At 44.6% G+C, this 25,881-nt stretch overlaps 1 protein-coding gene across 4 annotated transcripts in view; it reads left to right on the top strand.

The window, feature by feature from the left end:
• VEPH1 (ventricular zone expressed PH domain containing 1) overlaps nt 1-25,881 on the top strand; it is a 2,478,904-nt gene that overhangs the window by 55,478 nt on the left and 2,397,545 nt on the right. For all 4 annotated transcript variants that reach the window (XM_069618443.1, XM_069618442.1, XM_069618440.1 and 1 more), the window contains exon 2: nt 15,767-16,034. In XM_069618443.1, the coding sequence (XP_069474544.1) occupies nt 15,897-16,034 (138 nt within the window). In that variant the 5' untranslated portion in view covers nt 15,767-15,896. The remainder of the gene's footprint in view (nt 1-15,766; nt 16,035-25,881) is intronic.

Genomic DNA, 25,881 nt, shown 5'->3' with positions numbered 1-25,881 from the left:
AAAGCTTTTGGCCTCATCCCTGGGCAGTGCAGGAACCTCCCAACGCCCTCCTTCTTGTCCCCTCGACTGAGTCTCAGGAACAGGGAGCTCTGCGCAAACTGCCAGGAACAACTGCCTCAGCTACAGTTTTCTTCATTAACAAGGTACTGTGCAAACGCAGTCCTGAAATCTTTTCGGCCATCGAGAAAGTGCGTGAAACTTTCCTCAACTACGAAGGCTTGCCTTCCCTTAACATTTGTCAAACTTTTCGCCTAGCCAAATTCTTTTAGTCTCTGTGGCTAAGACTTAAAAGTTGTATACCAGAACTGCGCTATTCTACGCAAAATACTCTGAACCATTGACTTTGGCCTAGGCCTATTGAGAAGAATTGCTAGTTTAACTGAAACCCTTTGCCCTGCCTATGAATGTATTTGGGTTGTTTATTCTTATAACCGTGTCTTTTTACCCCTTTATTAAGTATCTGAAGTGACATTTTGCTCCCACTTTATTTGGAGCTAAACTTGTTCATTTACTTACCGGTTGTATTTTTGTGGTTTACTAGTGTGTGATATTGAGCTGCTTATGCTAGTGTAATGTTTTCTAACTGACTGAGTAAATAAATGTATATTCTTTTACCAAGAAACCTTGAGTAAGTGTTTGCTTGAATCACTGTATTGGTTGGTCCTTTGTGTAACTTGTTCTACTGCTCACTTAAACTCTTGAGGTAAGTCTGGCTGCTCAGCCATCGCTACCACTTTACTGTGTAGTCCGGGCTTGTACCAAAGGTGAAATTGGGCTTACACTTGTAGTCCTAATTGCCTGTAGTGTTCCCAAAGGGTACTGAAGGTGATTCTGCCTAACACATAGCAGAAACTTGGAACCACTACAAACTGCACACTCTCTGCAACACCCAACACATTACAGAATATTAAACCACAGACATGCAAACCATCCCATACACACTCATACACCAAAACACAGCCAAACCCTTACCAACTAAAAGCTGAAGCTGCCACCAGCACAACACAGGACTCTTGAACTCTCCCTCTCCATCCCAATAACTAGCCCTCCTTACTTTTCAGATCTGCCACAGTGCCTGGGGACCATGAAAATGGCAGCGGTGCAAAGTATAAATCTTGCGTGCACCTGTGGTAGGGTACTCAGCCAATCAGGTACTGGCGCACTGCTTTCAGCCACCCGGAGCCCTTCCCTGGGTAACGCCATGTTGATTGTGGGGATGGAACAGGGAGCCTCTCCTTGTTGCCTTCCCATGACCCTGCGACCCCAGTCTAAGTTTAAGTCTCTTTTCCGATGGTGGTGGGCATCTTTTCTTTCCCTCAGGAGAATGAGTTTGTGCAATACACTCGTATATCTCCTGGCCAAACAAAAGAAACTATTTGCACCCCGGGAGAACCCCAGGGTGCGAATGGCTATCCCCCCCTTGTCAGGGGATGGGCATGACCATTAACTAGACTCGGGTTGACGGCCCGTTTTCAGCCATATCCGCCCCCAACAATGCGGTGATTCCCATAATAACATAACAAAACATAACATAGCATTATTTTCTTACTGCATATATTTATGTATTCCCTTGTATGTAAATCTGTTTACAAAAGAGTACTCTCTTTGATTTAGAAATGTGCTTCACATAATTTGAATGTACAAAGTTATTTAAACACATGTTAAATAGTGATTGGGATTCTCCCACAAGGCAATGTTCTGAAATGGTTGCTAAACTGTTGAACCTTTGAATGTCAATGTCAAAGTGCTGTGTATAGTCCATAGCTGTCATTGGTATAGTCTCAACGCTCTGCATCCTTATGCATATTGGCCATGTAACATTGGTCAAGTTTTGTTAGGATTTAAATACACCTTTACTGGGAAGATGGGGTTTATTCACAAACATCAGTATGTCAGAAATGCTATACCATTTGCTATTTTAACATGCCATTTTAACATGCCCCATGAGAAGCATTTTTAGTTTTCACAGACCCATTAACATTTTATTACAATTTCCAACCGTGCATTAACAGTTATTTCCAGGGCACATGTGCTCAGCAACAGAGCTAAAAAGCAAGAGCGAGAGGGGGAGAGAGAGAGAAAGACAGAGAGAGAGAGAAAGAGAGAGAGAGAGAGAGAGAGAGAGACAGACACAGAGAGAGAGAGTTTCCTTAAACTATTGCCAGTTCCTACATGCCCAGTTAGAGAAACCTTAAATATACACCTGTACTAAAAATGTAAAACATGCCTATCAACTGCTAGCAAATGTGTCCACATGCTTAGTATGGTATATTGATAGTTTCCACATGCTATTGAATGGTAATGCTAGTTTAACATACCTAGAAATAAATGCCTGGGGCCCCTGCCTGGCTAAATCGGCTGAATATATTTTGTATGTTTACAGCAGGGTAAGGGGTTAAATCAACCCCTTGTGTTTTATGGTGATAAGGCACAGTTTGCAGTTTGAATGCAGAGGCTGAACAGTGAAGTCTAGCTCATCCAGCTCTGTTGTCTGGTCAAATGACAACATAACAGATGAGAACACTTCTGGAGACTCAGGCTAAGAGAAGTATCAGGAAGCCTTACTCTGACAAAGTCTTTCCCTTGTTACCCTATTTGTACTTTAGAAGCCAGAGGGCAGGTTGGCCCATTGATACTTGTGACCCGTCGCCCAAACATTGCCAACAGTGAAGGTGGGCCTGATGGGCTGATTATTCATATGTTTCTGCTGGGAGGGGATACATTACATTTTATCTAAGCTTATCAAGTATGCAGGCTGGGCTTTGGAAAGTGGCGCTTACATTGACCATGGCGCCATTTTGTCAGGCAAATAATGGGCAGAGTGTAGGTGGAGCAGTTGGCTAATCTCACAGCAGAGGACATACATCCTATCCTGGGAAGTGACTAAACTCAGAGTGGCAGGGAATGGTGATTAACCTCACATGGAGGGCACAGTCCACCCTCTGCTGATTGGGGGCCTACTTGCCTTAGAAATCTCCTAAGAGGTGGCTGGCATCAGCATCCATATTCTTTTCGAGGCACAATCAACACTGAGTGCTTAGTGGAGCCATTTTAGAGACTACTAATGCTGATATTGTGATGACAGAGGACCTTCACATATTGTGGGGTCATTACAAACCATCTTAGTCTTTTGCTTGATTGGGAATATACAATGCCATGTTCAGTACCTGCCTTGAGAGTTGTGATACCGTCCAACATGCAGTGTGTCCTTTTCCCTGATGTGAGAGCAGTTGTCTTGTTGAGTGATTTCTGCTTGATTTATCTCTTTTTATCAGTTGCCATTATGTCAAAAGAGAAAGTAACTACACTGTTCAACTATCTCCATGGTGTGGTTCTAGACAGAAAATGCACTGCTCCTGCGCCAGATTTTGCCAGAACTGAGTGCACGGTGCAGTATGTAGATGTGTTATCAGTCAAATACGCTTCTGTGGGCTTCACTTGCAAAGCGTTGGACAGATGAATTGCTAGGGGGGGCTGAGCGGGCTACAGCCTCGGGTCTTTTGGTTGTAGCCCCGGATAAAAGTTCAGGGGTTACAACCAAAAGCTAGCCCGAGTCTCGCCAGTCCCAACATTAGCTTAGCCCCTGATCTTTTACGAACCTAGCAACACCCCTGGCGTTGGATTGGCAAGTGGATAAGGTATAACCCTCTGAGTGAGGAACATCTAGCTTTGAATACCAGCTCTGCCAACACGTTTTTAGAATTGGCCTTGTGCTTTTTATGTTATTTGGTATTGGATTGTTGCTTTAAAATAAACAAACCTTCATTATTGAAATGTACAACTAATGTTGCAGATAAGGTGGCTGGGGAAAAGACAAGTGAGGGTAAACAGTTATGTATTCACGTTATTTCCAATGTTTTGAATCCCCTTGACACCCACTACTGATTTTATTGTATTCATTTTTCATTAATACACTAACAGCATTTATTGAGTTTAATTCTGTTGTGGATACAGACACACAACTGCAGTGGGACAGCTTGAAATGTCTGCCTGGTGTTTTATTTGAGTTCCGATTGACTAGAGCATAGGCTGATATCAGCTGGTAAAATGCATGCCACACATCTTGCAGTAAGTGATCTAGAGTGTGTGTTTCCTGTCCAATTGGGCAAGGATGCCTCTCTGCATGTGGATGCTCACCACCTACCGAGTGCACAACCCAGATTAGGTCACTTGCAATATGTTCGCAACTTTTCACATAGGTGAGTTCTGTCTTTCTGTTCTGAAACATTTAAATAGGCACCATGACTTGATAGCAGTACATAACATAGTATGATATCCCCCCTCTTACCATTCTTCCACATTTAAAGGGCCCCATTCTAGAGACAAGTTCTCTTGGTACAATGTTCATCATCTAGGTGCATCATTAATGTCTATCATATTGGCACGATCATGGCCCAGGGCTCTCAGCCCAACCTCCTCCTTCTGGATAGGAATCTCTCATATCTCATTGACTTCCTCCACTCTTCTGCCACTCCTCTGACTGCCACCCCTATGGCCTCTCCTCCCCCACTGATGGGTGTACCACATCCCAGTACCCCACCTCGGAAGACCTTTAAAGGTAGCAACCAGCTTCAATTAGCTACCCTCAATTCTCCTACTTCTGTTAAACACTCCTCTGACATCTGTCACCTCCTTGAAGACTTTGACCTCAATGTCCATGCTCTCACCGAGACGTGGTTCAATGGCAGCTCTGTCACTGCTTTTGATACTCTCCTTCCTGAAGGCTACAAGATCCTCTCCAGCCCAGGACTAACCGGTCTGGCGGTGGAGACACCCTTGTATTCCCTGTATGGTCCCTGCTACTATCATTCCCACTCAATCTTACTCTTCCTTTGAATGCCTCATCTTTAGGAATAGTGTCTCTCCTTCCCTCTCCCTCACTCATTTCTCTATTTGCATGCCCCCTGGACCTTACCCCCTTTTTCTCTCTGAATGGGGTGACCTCTCCTCCCATCTCCTGTTTTCCTCCCACAAACCTCTCTTCCTTGGTGACTTTAATATTCACCCTGACTCTCCAGATGCGGCCCCTGGACTTTTCTGCGACCTTTGTGTTTCACTTTCGGTCACAATTCCTCCCTCTCTACAACCCTCTAACAACTCCTCTCTCCTGGTCTGACCACTCTTTCCTCTCCTCTGATCTGGAGCTCCCTTGCCCTCCGGCGATGCCTCTGCCTGAGCTTCCAGCCTCTTTCTCTGTCATTCGACCGATGAAGCGTGTGTGTCAATCACTGCATCTGCTGCCACCTTCATTACTCCTCCCACCTTTGCTATTGACTCTTATACCAACTCAGCACTTGCTAACCTCTATATCTACATCGCCAACACTTTGGACACCCTTGCCCCTGTCATGAGGATCCACATAAAGCCTGCCTCCAAGTCCAATTCTTGGTATGACTTTGACTTTGTCACTCTGAAGCGCAAGTGCAGTGTTGGTGAGCGGAAGTGGCAGGTCTCAAGCACATCCTCTGACAAACTGGCCTGTCGCCTGCTCCAAAGCCAATATTGACTCTCTATCTGCTCTAAGAAGAGGGCTCATGTCCACACCTGCATTTCTGGGACCACTAACTACACGGCTGAACTTTTCAAAATCTGCAAGAATTTGCCAATCTTACAGCAGTCTCTTCTTCTCCTCTTCCCTCCCAAGCCCTCTGCACTGCACTGGCCTCCCACTTCACACCAAAACACAGGACATCCTGTCCTCACTCTCCTCTACTCCCCTCCCCACCCCCTTGGCTCTTCCCCTCCCTTGGCCCCCCTCTTACACTCTCCCATACTCTCCTCCTTCTCTCCCATTTTATCGGATGAGATCTCTAGAGTAGTCAGCTCTATGAAAGTCTTCTCCGAACAGATGCTCCCCTGCTTTTCCAGAACTATCAAGGACAACATCTCCTCTTTCACCCCTGCCTTGCCTGAGTTATGTAACCATTCCTTAGACACAGGCTCTTTCCTACAACCCCTCAAGCACTCCCTTGTGCACCTTCTCCTAAAAAAAAGCTATCTGCTGACCCTTCCTGACTGGCTAACTATTGCCCTATCTCCATCAGCCCTTTTCTGGGCAAACTCCTGGAGAAGTTGGTCATCCTCCAACTGACCCACCACACTGAATCTGCTGGCTGTATCCACCACCACCAGTCTTGCTTCAGACAACCCGGGGCATGGAAACTGCTCTCCTGAACACCCATGAAGACCTGCTCTCAAATCTTGCTTCCAACTCTCCTTCCCATCTGATCCTTCTCGATTTTTCCTCTGCCTTTGACATGGTCAATCATACCATCCTCATAAATTGTCTCTGTGATACATCACAGACCGGGCACTGGCCTGGCTGACCCCTTTCCTTTCTAACCAACCTTCCCAAGTGCAACTGGGCCTTTTCCTCCATGTCACCTTATGCTGTACTTGCGGTGTCCCTCAGGGCTCTATCCTACCGCTGTGGCTTTTCAACATCTGCCTTGCCCATTTGATTTTCACCTTCTCTCCTCACTTCCAGTTTATGCTAATGACACACAGCTCTCCTTTAAGATTATTTCTTCTACCTCCTCTTCTTCCTCTCTTATACCTAACTGCCTGACTACTTTTCAAGCATGGTGCTCTGCTACTGACCTGTGCCTTAATGCCAGTAGGACCGAGATCCTTCCCTTTGGAATTCCTGCTCTCTGCTTCTCCTCACTCTCTAGCTCCCCACCTTGAGCCTGAGGCACAGAATCTTGGGGTCATCTTCGAAAACCTCTCTCTCCTTATTCCATCATATCATGGACCTTGCCAAGAAGTCCAACTTTAAGCTCCACTGTCTCATAGGCATTCTCCCTTTCCTGACCTTTCCCCAGAAGCTCAATGTCTCTACAGTGCTGGTTCTCCCTAGGCTAGACTACTGCACAGCCTCTTCCTCAATCTGCCTCTTTCCTCCCTTCCTCATCTTCCACTAATCCAGAAGAGAGCTGTGAGACTTATCCTTAGCCTCAAGCCATGGGCTGCATCTTTCCAGCCCTAAAATCTTTCCTCTGGCTCTGGTGCTGCAAGGATCAAATTCAAGACCCTCTGCATCATCCACAAGGCTTTCTGGGGCCTGTATCCCTGCTACATCCAATGTTTCTCTCCTGAAATACCTCCCTGATAGAGTACTTCGGTCCTCTAGCTCCAACTCTCTACAGAATAGACATTTCTCCAAGCAGAGAGTGGGGGGTAGATTGCTTGCTTCGGTAGTAGCCTCCATCTGGAATGGCCGTCCTGCCCCTCTCAGACTTTAGCAGGATCTCCTTAAGTTTTGGAAACTTCTCAAGACTTTCCTTTTCTCCTCCTCCTTCCCTCTCTCCCCCTCCCTTGCTACTGTCCCCCTGCTGCTGCAACTGGTGCCTGATCCCTTATGTGCCTTACAGTGACCAGACCCTCCTCTTCCAGTCTACCCCAGCACCCCTTAACCAGCACTTGCCCTCGGACACCCTTTCCTGACAAGCCTGAATCTGGTGCACCCCGTCCTCCCACTGGTTGACCCTTACTGCTGCTTCTCCTGGCACTCGTTTTCCTGGGGACCAATCAGCCCCGACCCAACCCCTAGGGCCTCAGCTTTCCTGCACTTCTGCCCTTCCCTTATCCCAGCCCTTCTGCCCTGACCTGCCCTCCCCTCCCCTCCTGCACTTATTGTCACTGCACCTGCATGGTTCGAAAGGCACAAGGCCTAGTGAGCCATTTATTGTTCTTATTCCTCCTCTGTCCCACATTTTATTGTCTTGTGGCACCTTGAAACACTGTATATAGGTGCCAGACAAATGTCCAATAATTAAATACAAATTAATAAATAAACTTTACAGTTATTCAGTGGACGTTTCAACTCATGAGCTACTGCACCAGCTGCACCTCACACATTTACATCTGCTTTCATTGCTACATCCTCAGATCATTGGGGGATCTCTCATAGGTTTTCTCTCATGATGTCTGGCATTTATTTCCACTCCAGTGTGAAAGTGCAATCACGGAAGAGGATAAACAAGCATCAAGACAAGTAAATGTGGTATAGCTTGATTGTGCCGTTGTCAGAGGTCGAAGAGTAATCTAATTTGTTCTCCTTGGATTGTGTTGATAAATTAGGCTCTGTTCTTGAAATTACGGTGTAGATATGCATGCAAACATGTGCTGGCATATGACATAATGCCCACCTATCCGCCGGACAAAGGAATACCATTGAAGGCAATCAGAGATGTTTTGTGTCCTGTTGTAATATTACTTTTGTAGAAGAGTTTCTCATTTCCATTTTGTCAAGCTCTAATCGGAGGAAACATGTCTGTTATAGTTAGGAATCAATGACATATGTATGTCGTATACCTACTGTGTATGTAAAGAAGTAGTGACTACCCCTTATACAACCCTGTAAGCAGGGCCAACATTGATCTAGGGTCTCCCATATTTGCTTGATGAAAGTATGGTAATCTTAGGCTACAATACTGCACATTAAGATACCCTTGATATCCTTCACTTTAGTCAAGATCATAGTAGAGCTTCTGAAACAAGATGCCAAGAGGACAGTTTGGTAGATAATCGTGTTCTTTGATCACATGATCAATGTTAGGACAGGTGTCATCTACAGTGCTTGCTGGGCTCTAGGCAGAAGTAGAGGACTACAAGGTCAGTTAATGTACAATACTCTACCTCCCATACTCCACTTCACCCCAAACGACCTCACTAAACTCACCTACTCTTCCTCTCTCCACTCTACTTCATCCCTTCTCCCAATCTACCTTAACTGCACTGTACTTCACCTCACTCTTATCTAACTCACCCACTCATTCACACTACCTCACCTACTCTATCCCAATTCAATCCCCCTGTCTACCTCACCCCAGTCTATCCCGCCCCACTTTCCACTCTAAATCACTGCACTCTCCTACACAATAACATCATCCACTGCCCCACGCCCCACTTACCTGTTCTACCTCAGCTCAATATACTTTAAGAGAGAGAAAGAGGCATCAACCGGCACACATGAGCAGTGACTGGAACTGTCAGCAGTGTCTGGTGTTTCATTATTCAGTCACATACAGTAACATTGCACAGAGTTGTATGCAGGAAATGTTTGCATTACTGTTGTTACAGATGAAAGTTAGAAAAAGAAAGAGAGAGAGAGAAAGGGGGAGACGGAAAGAGGAAAAGAGAGAGAGAGAGAGAGAGAGAGAGAGAGAGAGAGAGAGAGAGAGAGAATCAGTAATCTAAATTAAAATAAAGTAACATAACAAAATTCACACAGATAGTGCTCAGGAAACATTGCACTATTGCAGACTCAGAATAAAGAGGGAGAGAGAGGGAGAGAGAGAGTGAGAGAGAGAGAAATACATACTGTTGAGAGAGCAAAGCATTTATAATTATAATGATAATTATAATTGTTCATTTATAACACGCTTAATACTAGGAGTGGTTTCTAAGCAAGGGATCGGGATGCAAACCTGTGTTGCGCTGCTTTGTCTTGCTTCCAAGACAAACGCGTTGCCCCTGAGCTATCCTTCCTCCCCTGGCATCAGAACCTTGTTCTTCTGTGCCAGGTTTGGAGGGATTGGGGGAGGGGGGGCAGATATTCATTATGCTTGGGCATCAGGCAATGTTTGCGCTTTGATGTGGGAGTGGTCTACAATGATCTGGCCAATCAAAGTGGAGTTTCCATGGTAGGGGAAGGGCTGGCTAAAATTCTGTGTTTCAGTGGTCGGAGGTCAGTACAATAATCAGAAGTATGGTAAAACCTTGGTATACTGTATAGACTTGCTATCTGACCTTTGACCTCTCCACAGACATTGTGCTTAAAACCACACCCCCACATGTGAGTTGGGGTTTGGAGTGTTGTAATAACCCTTCATTTTGGAATTCAATTGATTGCACTGTGGGATTGTCACCTGATGGTGCCTAGCATGCAGCTTTCATGGACTGGGAGCCTTCATCAAATCTTTATTTATAGATACAAGAATTACATTTTTGTATGGCTCAACATGAGAGTAGATTTGACTTGTAGAGACATCCTTGCAATTTGCACATGAAGGTAGGTCATAGGAAATTAATGCATCTTGTTCTTAGGACACTATACAGGACATGCTGCTAGGCGCTTTTCTCTGATCACTATAGAAATGCTTCACACACAACTTTGTATTTTGCATTTCCGATTTCAGGAATCTGAAAATGGATCTGCTCGGACCAAGATCTAGGGTGCAAGGGATGCAAACCCAATACCCGATGTATGGCCTGTACACTAGGCTCATATTATAGCAATACAAGTTGAGATCTGCAACCTGCATTTCTGTTTCTGTTTTGGACTACAATTCCCATCACCCCTCACCACCAACAATGCTGGCTGGGGATGACATGAACTGCAGTCAAAAACATGGAGAGCTCAGGTTGTGGATTATGATTAGTGCAGTGGCAAGAAACCCCCGCCACCCTAGATTTGGGATTGATGTTTATGATTTCATATATGCTCTTCCAGTTTGTGAGTGCTGTGGTGTGATGCTACAAAGTAGGTGCATATTCTGTGATGCAGCGACCATAATAGCTGAATATTCTGTGATGCAGTGACCATAAATCTGCCATTGAAACAACCATGATACTCTTTTCCTTTGGCAGGACAGAAACTGTGTGCCTGAGACCTCCTACGAAATAATCACAGACCCTGTCGTTTTCAATTTTTAGTGTTGTATTATTCATGATAATAAGGACCCATTCGGAAAGAAAAAAAATGTAGTCCGTAATTGTTTAGTATTTTGTATTTAACATTAAACGTTCATAGAAATGTCTAGTGCCCCCTTCATCCCATCTCCATCTGATACCAAAGGCAATGGCTGGGAATAGTCGCCAAGCATGTGTTAGGGAGTTATTTGGTAATCAGAGCAGCGGCAATGCTTTGAAGGAATGGCGTAAGCAATAGTAACAGTAGTTCCCATGGGACCTGGAAGTGAAGCTGCCAGAGGGGAAGGGCAAGATCTATGGTGCCTAGCACACAATCACCCACTAATAGGGTCACATTAAAGTCCATAACTAAGGTTGAACGCAGAGGAATGGCTTGAAGTCAGGTGTGACCGTGCCACTGTACTGTAAGAGAAGTGTGAAACTGGAAGGGTGGGTGAGTTAACAAGAGAGGAGAGAACAAAAGTGCAAAAAAAAGTAATTTTCGTTTTTTGACCAAAAAGATTTGTTAATTTCTCATTCGTTATTTTATTTTCGGTTATTTATTGGACAACCTTCCTTCTCAGCCAAGCTGCAAATTAAGCATAATACTCAAGAACGGTGCTGAATATGTTGCTGGTGGGCAGTACTGGGGAGTGCACACAATGCTGTATCATACCATGGGGTGCTGGAAAGTGACGGTCTCTTTGTAGCTGAGAGCAGGGCCATCTTAAGCATTTTTGGGGCCCTGGGCACGGACATCTTTGGGGTCCCCCTCCACCAAACCAGAGGAATTAAGGAATCAAGAATACTGGTCGTGCCCCTCGCACCCGACCCATCGCGCTCACAACCTATAGGTTCATGTGCTGTCCCGCAGCATAGTAAGCACGTTTACTCCCTTTAAGTCCCCTTAACCTCTTCATTCTTGATCTAATCAGAATGATAAACAAGTAGCATTTGAAGACCAACATTAGCAGGCATACGAAGAGGTTACTGTTCTAGTACATACAGGATACTTTTTATCAATAGCATCCAGGAAGGTATGCAACATGTAGTATCGATGCAGGACCATGTGTAAAAGGTGCATGTAACCCATAATAGACAAAGAACTCACATTAGCTGCCTCACATAATGCAAAAGTGCTCAAGCATGCATAGAGGAGACCAATTGAAAGAAAGGAGAAAGCTACACATACCGTAGCATGGATAGTGGATGCAGATTAGAAGCTACCAGGAAGGTGTCTTTATCCAGACAGACTAAGATTAGAAGTGGGATATGGTTTTCAAATAGTGTTGCCATTAGATATCAAAGGGACAAATGCCTGTGATGTGCGATATAAATATGCCCACTATTAAAGTGGAAGCAGCCCTATAGCCAGTGAAACCATGAATAAGGCTTTTATGAAGGTCATACCATGAGAAGAAAATCACTCTGAAGGGATGACAATTTTGAAAGGTTTAGGGACTGGCAATATTGAGAGGTTAGTCAATACAAGATTAAATGAGATGCCCAGGATCACACATTGGTTAAGGGGCAAAGGGGTTAAGCAGGGATTTGTGCCATTTCTGCATTTGAACACTTTCTTTTCCAGTTCTTACCATTAACTAAAACAATCTAATTTTATGAAAACGTACTTGGAAAGTACCCAAATCACATTACCAAACAAAATATCATAGAAGGGTGTTATGTAAAATGGAAATGATTCTAGCTTCATTTTCTCCCTCATCAAGGGAAGTATATAAGTACCAGCATAACATTCGATGTGATTTAACAAATTTAATCTGGGTTTGTCTTTTGTATGTTAAAGCTTTAAATACTTCCAAAACAATGTCTTGTGACATTTTCATTTATAAACGTGCATAAAAACCTTTGACTTTTACCAAGAAGCAAACCGTTTTTTGCGTCAAACAAGCAGACCTTTAAATATGTTTGCCTGAGGCCAGCAACATCTGGTCCACTCTCTTCTGTCTACCAACTCTTCCACCCAATTGGCCTACATGAGAAGACAGATCAAGTAATGGGCTAAACGATACCAGCAGCATGCAAGAAGGCAAACCTCACAGAAGACAGCACAGTGTAATGTAAGATATATTAGATGATTTGACTAGGATCACTGTATCGTCTGCTGGCAAATACAGGATACAAGCATGAACACTTTTGTTTCATAGTCTTAAATTTGGATACTTATTCACCTCTTGGACTAAAATTTATGCCAACCTGGGTGGTGATTGTGTAGGTTTTACAACACCCCTTCTGAACAAACCAGTGTCTAGACCTTCCCATACGGATATGTTCGTTTTTATAGCAACCCGAATTTGGTGCAGGTACTTTGCTGATAATAGCAGATGTTGTTCTGCAAAACCAAGTACATATGCAGGTAGGTTATTAACCTTCAGGCATAGAAAAGGCTCAGCCAGCCTTGCTGGAATGTGATATTCTAATTTTACATATGGACACATATCTCTGCAACGGGTGCATCACACACTGAGCTAACTTCTGAACCATTGTGGCACTCAATTTATCAATATGCATTTCACTGTTGCCTATTCCACATGATCAACATAATTCCCACAGGAAGGAAGGAAAGAATGCTACAGAGTTGTGCTGTAAGGAACACACAAACTAGGTATTACACAGGAACCAATACATGATTAATTGATCAAGGCAGAATGTACTTGTCAAAACAGAAAGGCAATGAGTTTAGAGCCTCAGCAGCACCCCATAAAATATTCTGACGTGTGCTATTTAAGACTGGTAAACAATGGAATCTTACTTCTTCAGATCAGGCAGCCTTGTGGGGCCCCCCCCAAAGTGGGGGCCCTGGGCAAGCGCCCCTTTTGCCCTCCCATAAAAACATCTCTGGCTGAGAGCACTGCCAGTTTGTAAATGAGGGCTATGTGACTTATGAGGATGGGTTGAAGCTTATTTATTTTTCTAATCATCCTGTTGCTCCTTGTGAAGCAGTGAGAGAGATTGCCTCCGGTGGCAAGGAGCTAGAATTGATTCCAACCACCAGCACCTTTTGGAATCGGCAGTTTAATAAACTCTATTTTGGTGCATTTGTTTTCAAATCCCTAAGCAATTATAATACAAAAAATAAGAAAATAATAACCTTTATATTAATGCTGCAAAGTATCAAATACTGGGGGGTGGTATGGCAGGGAAGCGAGGTGAGTTGAGTGATGGAAAAGCAGCGTGAGCTAAAAACCTCTTAGATTAAGGTAGGCTGGCAGAGTGGGTGTTCATCGAGATGTGTACGGCACAGTAGGTTGTTTCTCTTTATACATTGAAAGCAACAATCATAAATAAATAAATGCTGCAGGTGTAAAATGTACAAATTAATGAATGCATCAAAAGTAGGAACAGCAGATCGATCGATTTCTAGACCCAGTTGATGGGGGTTCACCCAATTGGTGATGAGTTTTCCCGGGTTGGTGAGGGTCGCCCAAAGGTCAAACCCTGTTCCCCAGTCTATCATATGTAGGACTAACCCTGCTACAGAGAGCAGTGGGCACCTGAACACCTATATGCTTGAAAGGACACCTACATCACACTCTACTCCCACTTGTAGCATGCCTGTGTCAAGGGCCAGTGTATGACGAGCAGGCGCTCCCACGCCGTTGAATTGCACGGAGCCACCTAGTGCTGAAATTATCAACAGTCTCTCGAAGGGATGTGCATGATCAAGAATGAATACAGATTTGTCTGAAACCAGTGCTGGGATCAGTGATCAATACAGTCAATTTGGCCAATGAAAAATCAATACGTGCACACTAACAGGTTCATATAGGCTCTGAAAGGTAGTTCAGTATGTGGGCTTGTGTCAGACTGGCATCAACTTATGGTCGGCCTGGACAGACATTTTGTGTCGCCCATGCACATGTAGATGGTGACAGTGTCACAAAATATGTAGTGCCTAGAACATGTTATGTCTTGCTGTTGTCTTCTGGGTGCAGAATTTTAAATTATGTTTATGTTTTATTGACTGATTTTTGATACAGTACAGTGTCAGAGCTATGAAACAGTGCCTAGCTTTTTCTGAGGCATACTGAAGCATACGCATTGCGTTTGGGCTTAAGGCCCCTGCCCTAAGGGCCGGCAGGAGCAATGACATCAAAAAAGACTGTAGACATGTTTAAACTCAAGTGGTTCATACAGTGTAAAATGCACTCAAACACTGTTTCTGCTGTCTGTGTCAGGCGTCCAAAGACAGAGGGCATGTTTCAGGAAAACACCTATTGATGGAATTACTGTTCACACATATAGGATGTAGCCTGAATACCAATTACCTGCATCATTCACTCTTTATATGCCCCAGATGATACTTAGTTTTGGTTGGATTAGGACAACATGAGATGACGTATTTAAGATTTGAGCACTGTATCTCAAGATGGTGTCGTTATGGATGGTATTTGACTCTTTGGCCCAGGACTTCTGCAGTGAGGAATTCCACTCCTCAAAATATGCTCTTTCTTAGCAAGACTCGTCACGCCAAAAGTGGCCAGTGGTGGGTGTGTGGAGCTGCATTCAGAGTGAGGATGTAGCTCAGTCCAAAAAGGGGTGAAGTCATTTGTGTACTAAACCCGGAAGGCTTGTGCAAACAGGACTTTGTCTTAGACGTTTGTTTTGTTAGAAAAGTGCGTGAGAATCATGAAGCAGGGAGACAGTGTTATAATTATGAGTACATTTGTGATTGTCCAAAAAAAGAATAGGATAAATGTGTTTACTATGTAAATACTAAATGATATGAATGAGTCCTTAATTTTGACTGATCTTTATTGGCAGGCCGACCTAATCAACTTGTCCTGCTATTATCGACCTAAGACCCTGATGAGCATCACAAACCAATATACAGGAGTCTAAATAAACCAAATATGTCTTCCTGCGGGGCACAGAGCTACTCACTATGCCTGCCACTGTATTCTTTATTAATTCACTTTTTTACATTATGAACTGAAATGGAAGATTTGTAAAGCATCCTTGAAATTGAGTACACAACTCACATTTGTGCCCTTTCATAGAAAAATGGCAAGTAATATAAATTATTTATATTTTACAGTTTAGTGTGAAAAGTGTAAACAAGAAAAAGAAAATACAAAACAAATCCTAATGTAACTAAACATGTCTGTTTCAGATCATGGCAGTACACCTATAGCAACATGCCAGGGACTCACGTAGAGAGCTGATGGGAAGTTAATCCTTGGAGTCTGGTTACTGGTCCTAACTGCAGTCCGCGTAATCCTTCTGCTTGGCAGGCATCCATCATGCATCCGCTCTTCAGCCTGGTTTTGGGACAGAAAGACCTATCACGAGCCGGGGATTTATTTTCATTAGATGATGTGGAGATTGAAGCCGGTCTCTCAGAAGCTCTGGAGAAAATTCAACACATTTCTTCATCTTCAGTAAGTAACTCTCTAAGAAGTAATTACGAACGTGTGATGAGATGGTAACTCTATATCATAATATTGATCACAAGGCTAGATAGGATGTATATATCAGAACAGGAATGTTGTTTGATTCTGTTGGGTCATGTGTGAGCAGAACATCTGGAATGTATGCAATGTATACGAACGCTCGGGAAATTGTCCCCCAAAAATCAAAATATTGCATAATGGAAACAGAATATTTGATCAAAAGAATGCAGCAACAGATGTCTATTAGGTACATTATTAGCTTGTCATGACACACAAAGACAGCCAGCAAATGCAAAGATAGGTTAGCCCAACTAGATGTAGTCTGTAAGCTCAGTTCTGAGGAACTTTGTTAACTCCTTTCCTTCTCTAACTAAATGTGGATGAGGACTGTGAAGCATTCTCCTTTGCAGTCTTCAATGAAATCAGGACTGGCATCACAAATGGCATCTGAACTCGTATATGAAAGGCTCCAAGTGGGATGTGGATAACTCCATGCGGGTTGCAATGTCCAACATCCAATACGTAACTGCTCAACCTGCTTCATATGTTTTTGCAAATGTGGGTACAGTGTAGTATTGGGTAAAGGATGATTACATCAAAACCTGCGATGTTCTGTGTACTGTTTTACAGACTGGACTCGTTCTGGTACCCATTTACACATTTTGTAAATAAAACTTTGACGGAGTAAGAAAGGATTATTGTTATTTAACTTTGCAGTAGGGTCAATTGAGCATAGGCCTTGATTGTGTAGTGAGGAGATGTAACCATTTTGCTGACTTGATAAATTGCGGAGGCATAGACCATTGTAATAATGACTGCAACTCCACTTCACCAAATTGCGTGGCCCTTGATAAATCAATTGATCCCCTTGGCATAGGGTTGCATTATCCAAAATAATTAGGGGGAACTTCAAAATGGACTTATAAATAAGGGGACCTTGTCAGGTTCACTACTCAATGGAAACATATACAGTAAACGTAAAGCTGCATGAATCGTTGCATGGACTGACAGAGCCAACAGCTTGGATAATGCATCAGTATGCTAGGGGTATTTGGCATGCATTGGCATTATGTCACATGCCCAGGCACTCTCAGAATTCGCCAGGTATTTCCATCATCTGACCAGGCAGTAGCATCCTTTTACAGGCTTTGGCGTTATTTGCTCTGGTACAAAGACCAGGTTTGTTATCAAGGGGGGCAATTTCCAAGTTTGCTTATCACAATCCCAGGTACACACTCGTCTGGCAGCTACTAAAATCGCAATTTCACACATTGATACCCTTGCATACAATTCTCAGATACCTACACAATTTTCAGTTATATGGCCTGCTAGTATAGTATGTCCAGAACCAATCATGTGGATCTACTACAGTAGTACCAGCTACCATTATGGGCAGTTATCAAAACCATGCTAGATTCTGTCTAGTTCAAATTGATTGAAGGAATGGGTTCTATTATGCCCAGTTAGCACAGCAGTGACATATTACATTATGCCGAGTTAGAACAGTAGTGCCAGCTTCTATTATACCCAGTCAGAAATGTGGTGCTGCATACCACTACACCTAATTGGAATAGCAGTGCCAGATTATTTTATGCCCAATTAGATCATCAATGCCAGATTGCATTGTGCCCAGTTAACTGAGTAAGGCAAGATTTCACTATACCCAGTTAGGAGCGAAAACATTTTCGGCTCAAAATTGAATGTGAAATGTATAATGATCACACAAGCCCTTCTCCAAATTAGCATATTATACATTTACAGCATTTCTACATATGGTACCAAATCTGTAAGCAGCATCCACCTCTTAATGCATATGAACTCAATGGGCCTCATTACGAGGTGGGCGGTAAGGGGTTAACGGCGCCGGTAAAGGCACCGGAGCCGTTAACCCCATACCGCCCTATTACGAGGTCCCCCTTGCGGGACCCGCTCTGGACGTCTGGTTTTACCAGACATCCATAGCGGGTCCCGCGAGGGGGCCAGCATGCTATCAACGGGCCTGTCATTAATGGGCCCGTTGTTAGCATGCTCCCCATTCCCATTGAGCCCTATGGGGGCTCAAATGGGAACAGGGATGGTCCGGGTTCCTTGAATGGGGAAATACCGGGCTCTCCAAGGTCGGAATGGCCCGGTATTTCCCCATTCAGGGAACCTGGACCCAAATTGTAAGGGGATGGCTACCTCCAAACTCGTAAGGAGACCCAATGTCTACTAAACTAGCTACTTCACCCACAAACCAGCATACTTCGTCTGCACTGACAGAGTATTTTACAACTTGATATGTTTTCCTGAAGTACTCTTAATTTAGGGCATGGTTGCATGGGCAAGAATCAAATGTGAAGAGTGATATTTTATTGTAGCTATTAGCTGATCAGACTGTATCTCAGCCTCTGTTGGGAAGAGTTATGTTGTATATTTTTTGACAGATCCACCAAGTCATTTACGACAGCAGTGCGACCAGAGGAAACCACAGATATCATAAAGGAGGGAGTGGTGGTGGGGCTGCTGTTTTTTATAGTTACAAGTAGAATGAGAGCAATTGTGACAGAGTCATCCTTCTAGGTGAGGATCAACCTAGTATGTTGTCATTGTGTGTGCCCTGCTGGAATCACGCCACCACACAGAGTGCACATTGTCCATTTTTGGGAGTGCGGAGCAGACGTTAATAGGCTCTATGGGGTTTTGCCAGACCTCGCAACAGGCCAGATGACTAAGCGTCAGGATCTACATGTGCGTATGTAATTTTCTATTGATTGTTGATTATTAGTGTTAGTGCAAATAGTGGCCATCTGGCAAACTTAAACATTGTCTTGGTGCTCACAAAGGAAACAAAGTATTGGTTATGGTGTGAGCAGGTACGTAATTTCACCAAAAATGCCTGCCAAGGGTAGCGGAAGTGACATTGCATGTCCCTTGACCTCTGATAACATCACAGGAAGTGATGTCATTTGACCACACCCCTAAGTGACATCACAGTAAGTGATGGCAAAAACCTTCCACCACTTGACAGAACAGGAAATGGCATCAGATAGCATTGTTCCAGTACACTAAGAAAAATATGGTTAGTATATCACTGTAATATGATATACATTTCATACAAGAATGGATACCATATTTATCATTAATATCAGTATGCATAGGCTCATTTTACCACATTACTGTGAATGCAAGCAGACGTCCAAGGCCAAATGATGCCATGCAATGGAAAGAAAATACAAGTGGCTGTTGCATGAAATAAAAGAAGGTGTGTCAACAAATTAAACCCTTAGAAATTGAGCCAGAACCAAGCCAATCTAGTCATTCTTTGTCAGGAAGTGCAAAACAACCAGAACAAATAGATTGTAGCAGGTTATATATATTTACAGATGTTGGACGTTTTCTGAAACATTTTCATTTGTTAGACAGTTCTCAAATATTGAGTGTGGCAAGGAACGGAGAGAGAGAGACAGTCATTTGTTTCCTCCCCTTTGGCTCCAGGCCACATGGAGACTGAGCCAACATAATGAGCCAAGGGCTGCCACATGCCCACATTCCTCACTAGCAGTTGTTTGTGGTGCATGGTGGCTGCATGAATATGTGTTGTGTTCCCATATACAAATATACCCATGTCTGCTTTAATGCCAGTAATGATACTATAAGAAAACATGTCCAACTGTGCTCTGCCAGTATGCCAGTAGCCCCATATAGCATACTCCTGTTGGCTTTGCCATTAAAAATGCAATGCCAAAATAAGAAAACATGTCCATACTGGCTCCAATGAAGACCATTCTAGACACACAAGAAGACTTATCATGCTTGCTTTACCATAGTTGGCCAGTAAAAAAATGTCATGTCACAGTAGGAAATGCCTAGACTGACTGCACAATACATGCCACACACACACGCACAATTTGTTTGCACTTACTCTTACCTAGGCTTGTCTACAGATACAGGTATCTCAAGGTTCGGAATTCTGGACAAGGCAATCCAAGCTGCTCCTGCTTGGTGTTGGAGCTGCTCCTGCTTGGAGTTGGAGCTGCTCCTGCTTGGAGTTGGAGCTGCTCCTGCTTGGAGTTGGAGCTGCTCCTGCTTGGTGTTGGAGCTGCTCCTGCTTGGTGTTGGAGCTGCTCCTGCTTGGAGTTGGTGTGCTGCCCATTTGCCTCAAACTCCATTGACTGAAATCCAATAGTTGCAGAGTGTCAAAATGTTCAGGTTACACCAGGCCTCCGATATACATAGTGTAAAGTGCTTTGCTTCCTGATTTTACTCCCCCTTCATCCCATCACCAGTTCCGATTTTCCACCGCTGACCCACGCTCGCTTAGATGGATTCAAACTCATAATGATGTTTACTGTGTCTCTGCGATCTTGGAGACTTGGAAGCAGGGCTTTCATTCATCTCTCCTGCCGGAGTGAAGGAGTGCCAGCGCACTTCCTGTTCTGCCATAGGGTGCCCCCCCAGTGATAATTTACCACAGGAAGAGAGAGCTATGCGACAGCTCTGGCCGCCCTGCTCGGCTGTTCACCCCAACCCCTTTTCAGGCTCCAGAGTCTAGGGTGTGATTTTCAACACCATGTCCCACAGGAGAAGGGAACTATGCAGCCAGCCTATAGTGCAGTGTCCACTCACTGCCCAGGCCAGTCCAGCCCACTGAGCCCAGTGAAAGAGTTCAAGACAACAAATAAGTGCACTGCACGTGCTGCCAGGCAGGCCTGAAACCCAGCAACACAATACAAGCTGCTTTATCAGCATGGCCAGCTAGACTCTAACTGCTAGAAAAATAAAGTCTAAATTCTCTTTCTCCATATTTCTTTATGTTCTTTGCTTTAAATTATCCCCTTGTTTTCTATGTGCTCATTTCACACCAACAGGCGTTTCTTTTTTTGTTGAATGCCACACGTGCCTCCGATCACATTTGAAGCATGCCATTGCCAGTCAAAGGAAAGCAGCCAGAATTAGAAACCATACTTGCTACATAAGTTAATTCCATTGGTGAGAAATTACAGCTCTTCCATGATGCGTGCTACATTCCACAGGAATCACGTTGTATTTCTATGCCATATTGGGCCTCATTACAAGCTTGGCGGCATGCAAATTACAGTGTCGGTCGCACCCTTTACGGACCGCCACACTTTGAGTATGCCAGTAGGGGTACAGAACACCCGGCAGGCCTGACCGTCAGGAGTTCAGGCAGGTACAAGCATGCTTTCCCCTGAAGCACCAGAAGGATTACTAACAGTGCTGGTGCTTCAGGTTTCCCATTCCCATGGAGTCCTTTCGGACCCCATGGAAAATAACTGTTCCGGCACCGCTGCCTATGATATCTCTTGTGGTATTGCTACAATGTATTCCTCCAGGCTTTGTGGGATTACCACTGCTGAAATTGCCACCTGTGGTAAATGTGTAGCAGTCAGAAAACCTAATTTCATGTTTTTCAGGCTGATCAATAGAATGGTAGCAAAAGATTTCCGCTGGAGGTAAAACTACAACTGGCCAAAAAATGCTTCGATTTGAAGGGCTGGCACTGGGCAAGTGCAGCACACACCCCTGCTCCATCATTAATATACGTATGGCCTGACCATACATGATGCGTGGTTTAATTTGAATACGCTGATTTTTAAGACCATGGGCCACATTACGAGTTCAGCGGTAACTCGCTGGTGCTACCGGCGTGTTTCCGCCAAACTCGTAACACCGTTCCACCACCTGATATCCAGGTGCCACAGGGACATTACAAGTCCCGGTGGCCTGGGATATGAGGCAGTGAAAAGTGTAAGTCCCCATTCCCATGGAGTCACATAGGACTCCACGGGAATGGGGACATGGAAGCACCGGCACCGTTGCTAACGGTGCCGGTGCTTCCATGAAAACCATGCCTGCAAGGGCAGGTGTTCCCAGCAGGTCAGATGCGGCGGGAGCAATGGCCCCTGCATGAATGCTTGTAGTTTGGCAGTCCGCAAAGAGGGCCGGTACGCTGCTGCCGGCACCCTTATTTCTAGACCACCAGGCTTATAATGAGGCCTCATGCCGTATTTTGGGAGGAAGGAAGGAAGGAAGGAAGGAGGGAGGAAGGGAGGGAGGACGGGAGGGAGGGAAAGGAAGGGAAAGGAAAGGTCCACTCTCGCCCTCCAGTGTTGTGCATTCTACCGAACCTTGAGGAAGTGTAGTGCCAGTCTTGGTTGAAGCTAGCCTCTCACCCCCAGTGCTGGGGCACCTGCCAGGCCTCAGAGAGGTCTCGTGCCAGCCTAGAAGAGACTGGCCTCTTGATTTCTGCGATGCCATGCTGCAATGGCATTGTCATTGCTGTGTGGGCACAAGGATGCCTTCATCATCTGATGGTCTCACCATGGCATGTACGAACAGCTGAAGGCTCGGTATCATGTTTGGCAGACCCGTCAGAGTTTTTCTTTGAATGGTTGACTGCACTAGCTAGGGCGGTGGGTGGTTGGTGTGCTGTGAGTCTGGCGGAGCTCAATGTACAGAACACAGCAGACCACAATCACCCACAAACGTCATGCACCTTAACTGGGATTGCATTGAGAGATCACTGGATAATACTACACACTTTCACTGCAGTTCCACTGTGATCTCAGGTTTAAGGGGGGACCATCAGCCCAATCTCACAGCAGCTTCATGACATCACTGCCCAGAGGATAACACGGATTGTGGGGGTCTGCTTCGGCAGCACTGTGACATCATAACTCACAATATCACCATTCGTCTGCATTATAGCCTATGAGTTTACAGTGCCGATTTTCAGTGCAAAGGCTATCTGACAACCCAACTGTGCCTCCTTACTTCCACGGCCAAGCTTTAAGTTTTCTTGTCCTGCTGTGCCCAGCTACCTAAGAGTTCGGTGTGTATGACCAAATAAATAAATAAACAAATAAATAATAAACTGCACCGTGACACCAACAGTCACACTTAAACACTGCACATCATCTTTGCAACTGTACGGTGGCACCAAAACGTAAGAAAGGCCTAGACTTCTAACCTATACTTTCAATGGAAAGAACGAAATGGCAAGGTCCAGGATGGGCGAATGATGTCACCAGGAGGCTTGCTGGCTATGCTATGCAGAGTCCAAAGGACCAGATTGCACTTCTCAAGCACCCTCGCGCATTGGGACATCACAACCCGCAGTGCTTCAGGGATAATGCAACTGCTAAGCCTCACAGGAGATTGGATAATATTGCTACAACTGCAATAGAATCTCAGATACTGTGCATACTACCACCGCTGCTCCTGGCTGCACCCAGAGCTCAGCCTGCTTCTGGGATGCTGCATTACCCAGGCAATCATCAACAACCCCCTGCATGCAACCCCCACTGCCATGACACACTACCTGGGTCTGTGTTTCACTGCTTTCTATGACCCCCCCTCAGAGTTTGATGGGTTAAGGAATCTGTCTTGCTCCTCGTTGATGGATGGCCATCTCCTGGGGGTGCATCCAGCAAGCCCCTCCCCAGCCCTGCATCCCCGTGCAGGCAGTGGTAGCTGGACCCATGTCTGAACTGCTGCTATTAATTAGAAGCCATTTGATTGACCGCATGGAGGCCAACCTAGTGCTTCAAGTACCGATCGCCACATTACAGCAATCCTGAGAATGTTGTGAAGCGAACCAAATGCATGCCCGCTGGTCGACAGTAATTAAAAAAACAAGATGTTCCTCGTGTGTCAGACGGACACGACAAAGCAAATGAAAGAGTGCAATTCTAGTGTTTTAAAAACAATGAGGCCTACCATTTAGGTGCTCAAGTAACTGGGTAAAAAAGATCACGCAGGGTAATTTAGCCAAGTGGGTTCTGCAACTTCTGCTTTCATAGCGGAACCCTGCACCACACTATACCAATGCTTGATGAGAGTTATGCAACTCTTTGTGGTTGCTAAGCAACCACTGAAAAGTGTTACAGAACTCTTAAAGCACGAGTCCAGTGGCACCCGCAGCCCAGGAGGCAGCCATGGAGCTTCCGTTTTTGTTTCTCCCGTTTCTTTGTTTCAACCACTTTTTTTGTGCGCCTGTTTTAAAAAAAAAATAATCGCCAGGGCCAGTGATCACATGGGAGATTGCAGGGGTCGCACTGGAGACCACAGGGGTCTGACCTGCGATCCCCAAATGACGTCCCTGCATCCACACATGACCCTTTCCAATTAAAGACATTTTGAGAGACAAAATGGTGAGTCTATATTCTCAGCAAAGTAAGCATTTAAAAAGGAAGGACTTTATTGAATTGTTTTAACATTGTAAACTGGCTATTTTCAAATGTTGCTGTGTTCATCTTTAAAGACCACTTATATATAGTAACTGTAGTCAGAACATTACACTTTTCTTACTGGGAAAAGCACATTAAAACCTAGAATAACCAGATTAAATATTTTCTGATATAAGGTTATCATTCCAAAAATGGGCAGTCAGGTAGGTATACTCATGTTGTCCTCTGCCAATACATATCGCTATGTGAATGGGGACAGGGAGAAATAACACAAATGAGGGTTCCTTGCTTGCATAAAAAAGAATGCTACAGATCATTATATTTGGTAAAGTATGCCTGTGGTAGAACGGATGTGGGCTTGAATGACTAAGTATACAATGCAATCTGTGCCTGGAAAGGCAGAAGCAACCTTACTTTGAACCCGGGAGTTGCTTTCTGCGGGAGGACCACGTGAAGGAGGACAAACTCCATGGGGGCAGAGTGAACTCACTAGGTCATAAAAGAATGGAGTAATTAGGATCACTAGAAGCGGTAAGCCAATACCTTGTTCTAGTCGTTGCAAAAGATTAACAGGTGACGGGACATTCACATATGGCACAACTAAACAGAGCGAGAGACTCACTTCTGCCAACACTGGTTGGGACATGGAAGGAAAGAAGGCTGCAGACCAGAGCAAAGACGTGTTCATATCAACGTCCAGGGAATTGGGGCACGATGGTTCACCGCACTGTTGCTTCAAACAGTAGGAGCTGCCAAGCAAAGAAGAAAGCTAGGTGGAAATGGAGGAGCCAATGAGACACACTCCCAGTCGACAAGCGGGCAATGGAAGAAATGGTGAGACGTGAGGAACACTGAAGCCGTCAATGGAGACCCGTAAGCCCAGGGAAAGAGACTGAGGCACTGGAGCGCTTCAAGGTGCATGCTGCTTACTGTTAACCGAACAAGTGAGCCCAAACAAGGGAGCTGAGCCATTGAGTATTGGTAAAAAGGGGTCAGTGACCCGATGTATGAGGAATATAACTGGATGCAAAAAGGAGCAATTTCAAATGAGAGGTGTAAGCCTGGGATTTACACCCAAATATTGAAGCAAGGTAAAAAGCCCTGGCAGGAGAGTAAACCAGGCACACAGCGAGTCTGGGACCCACACCCAAAGAACAAGAAAACACAAACCCTGGCAGAAGAATAAACCAGGGAGTGGAGCAAAGGGGGAGAGTCACACATAACATAAAACTGTGAAAAGGCTCAAAAGGCTCAGGGGCAGTGACCACCTCCTTAAATTGTGGAAATTAGGAAAGCAAGATAATAAAAACCCTGGCAGGAGAGTAAACCAGGGATTGGATATAAAAGTCTGGAAGGGAAGAACCATACTTTTGAAAACTGTATATCTGAAAGAAATAGGAGGGAACTCAGGGTAAGAGCCATACATCTTGAGATTGTGGAAATTACTGTTTAACTGGAGGTTACTCAGGGGAAGAGTTGCCCCTCCCACCACTGAGACTGTGGAGAACTGAAAGTGTTGAACTGTAAAATTAGAGGCAACTCAGGGGAAGAGACGCCCCCCTTGAAATTTTGCAACACAGAAAAATGGCATTTAAAAGCCAGAAGAAACCTAGGGCAGGGGACGCCCCCCTTTTCTGGTGAAA

Source organism: Ambystoma mexicanum, chromosome 10 (assembly GCF_040938575.1).
Source record: "Ambystoma mexicanum isolate Mex_15411 chromosome 10, UKY_AmexF1_1, whole genome shotgun sequence".
NCBI lineage: Eukaryota > Metazoa > Chordata > Amphibia > Caudata > Ambystomatidae > Ambystoma > Ambystoma mexicanum.
Note: the sequence above shows the minus strand (reverse complement) of the source record. Positions and strands in the feature narration are given on the sequence as shown.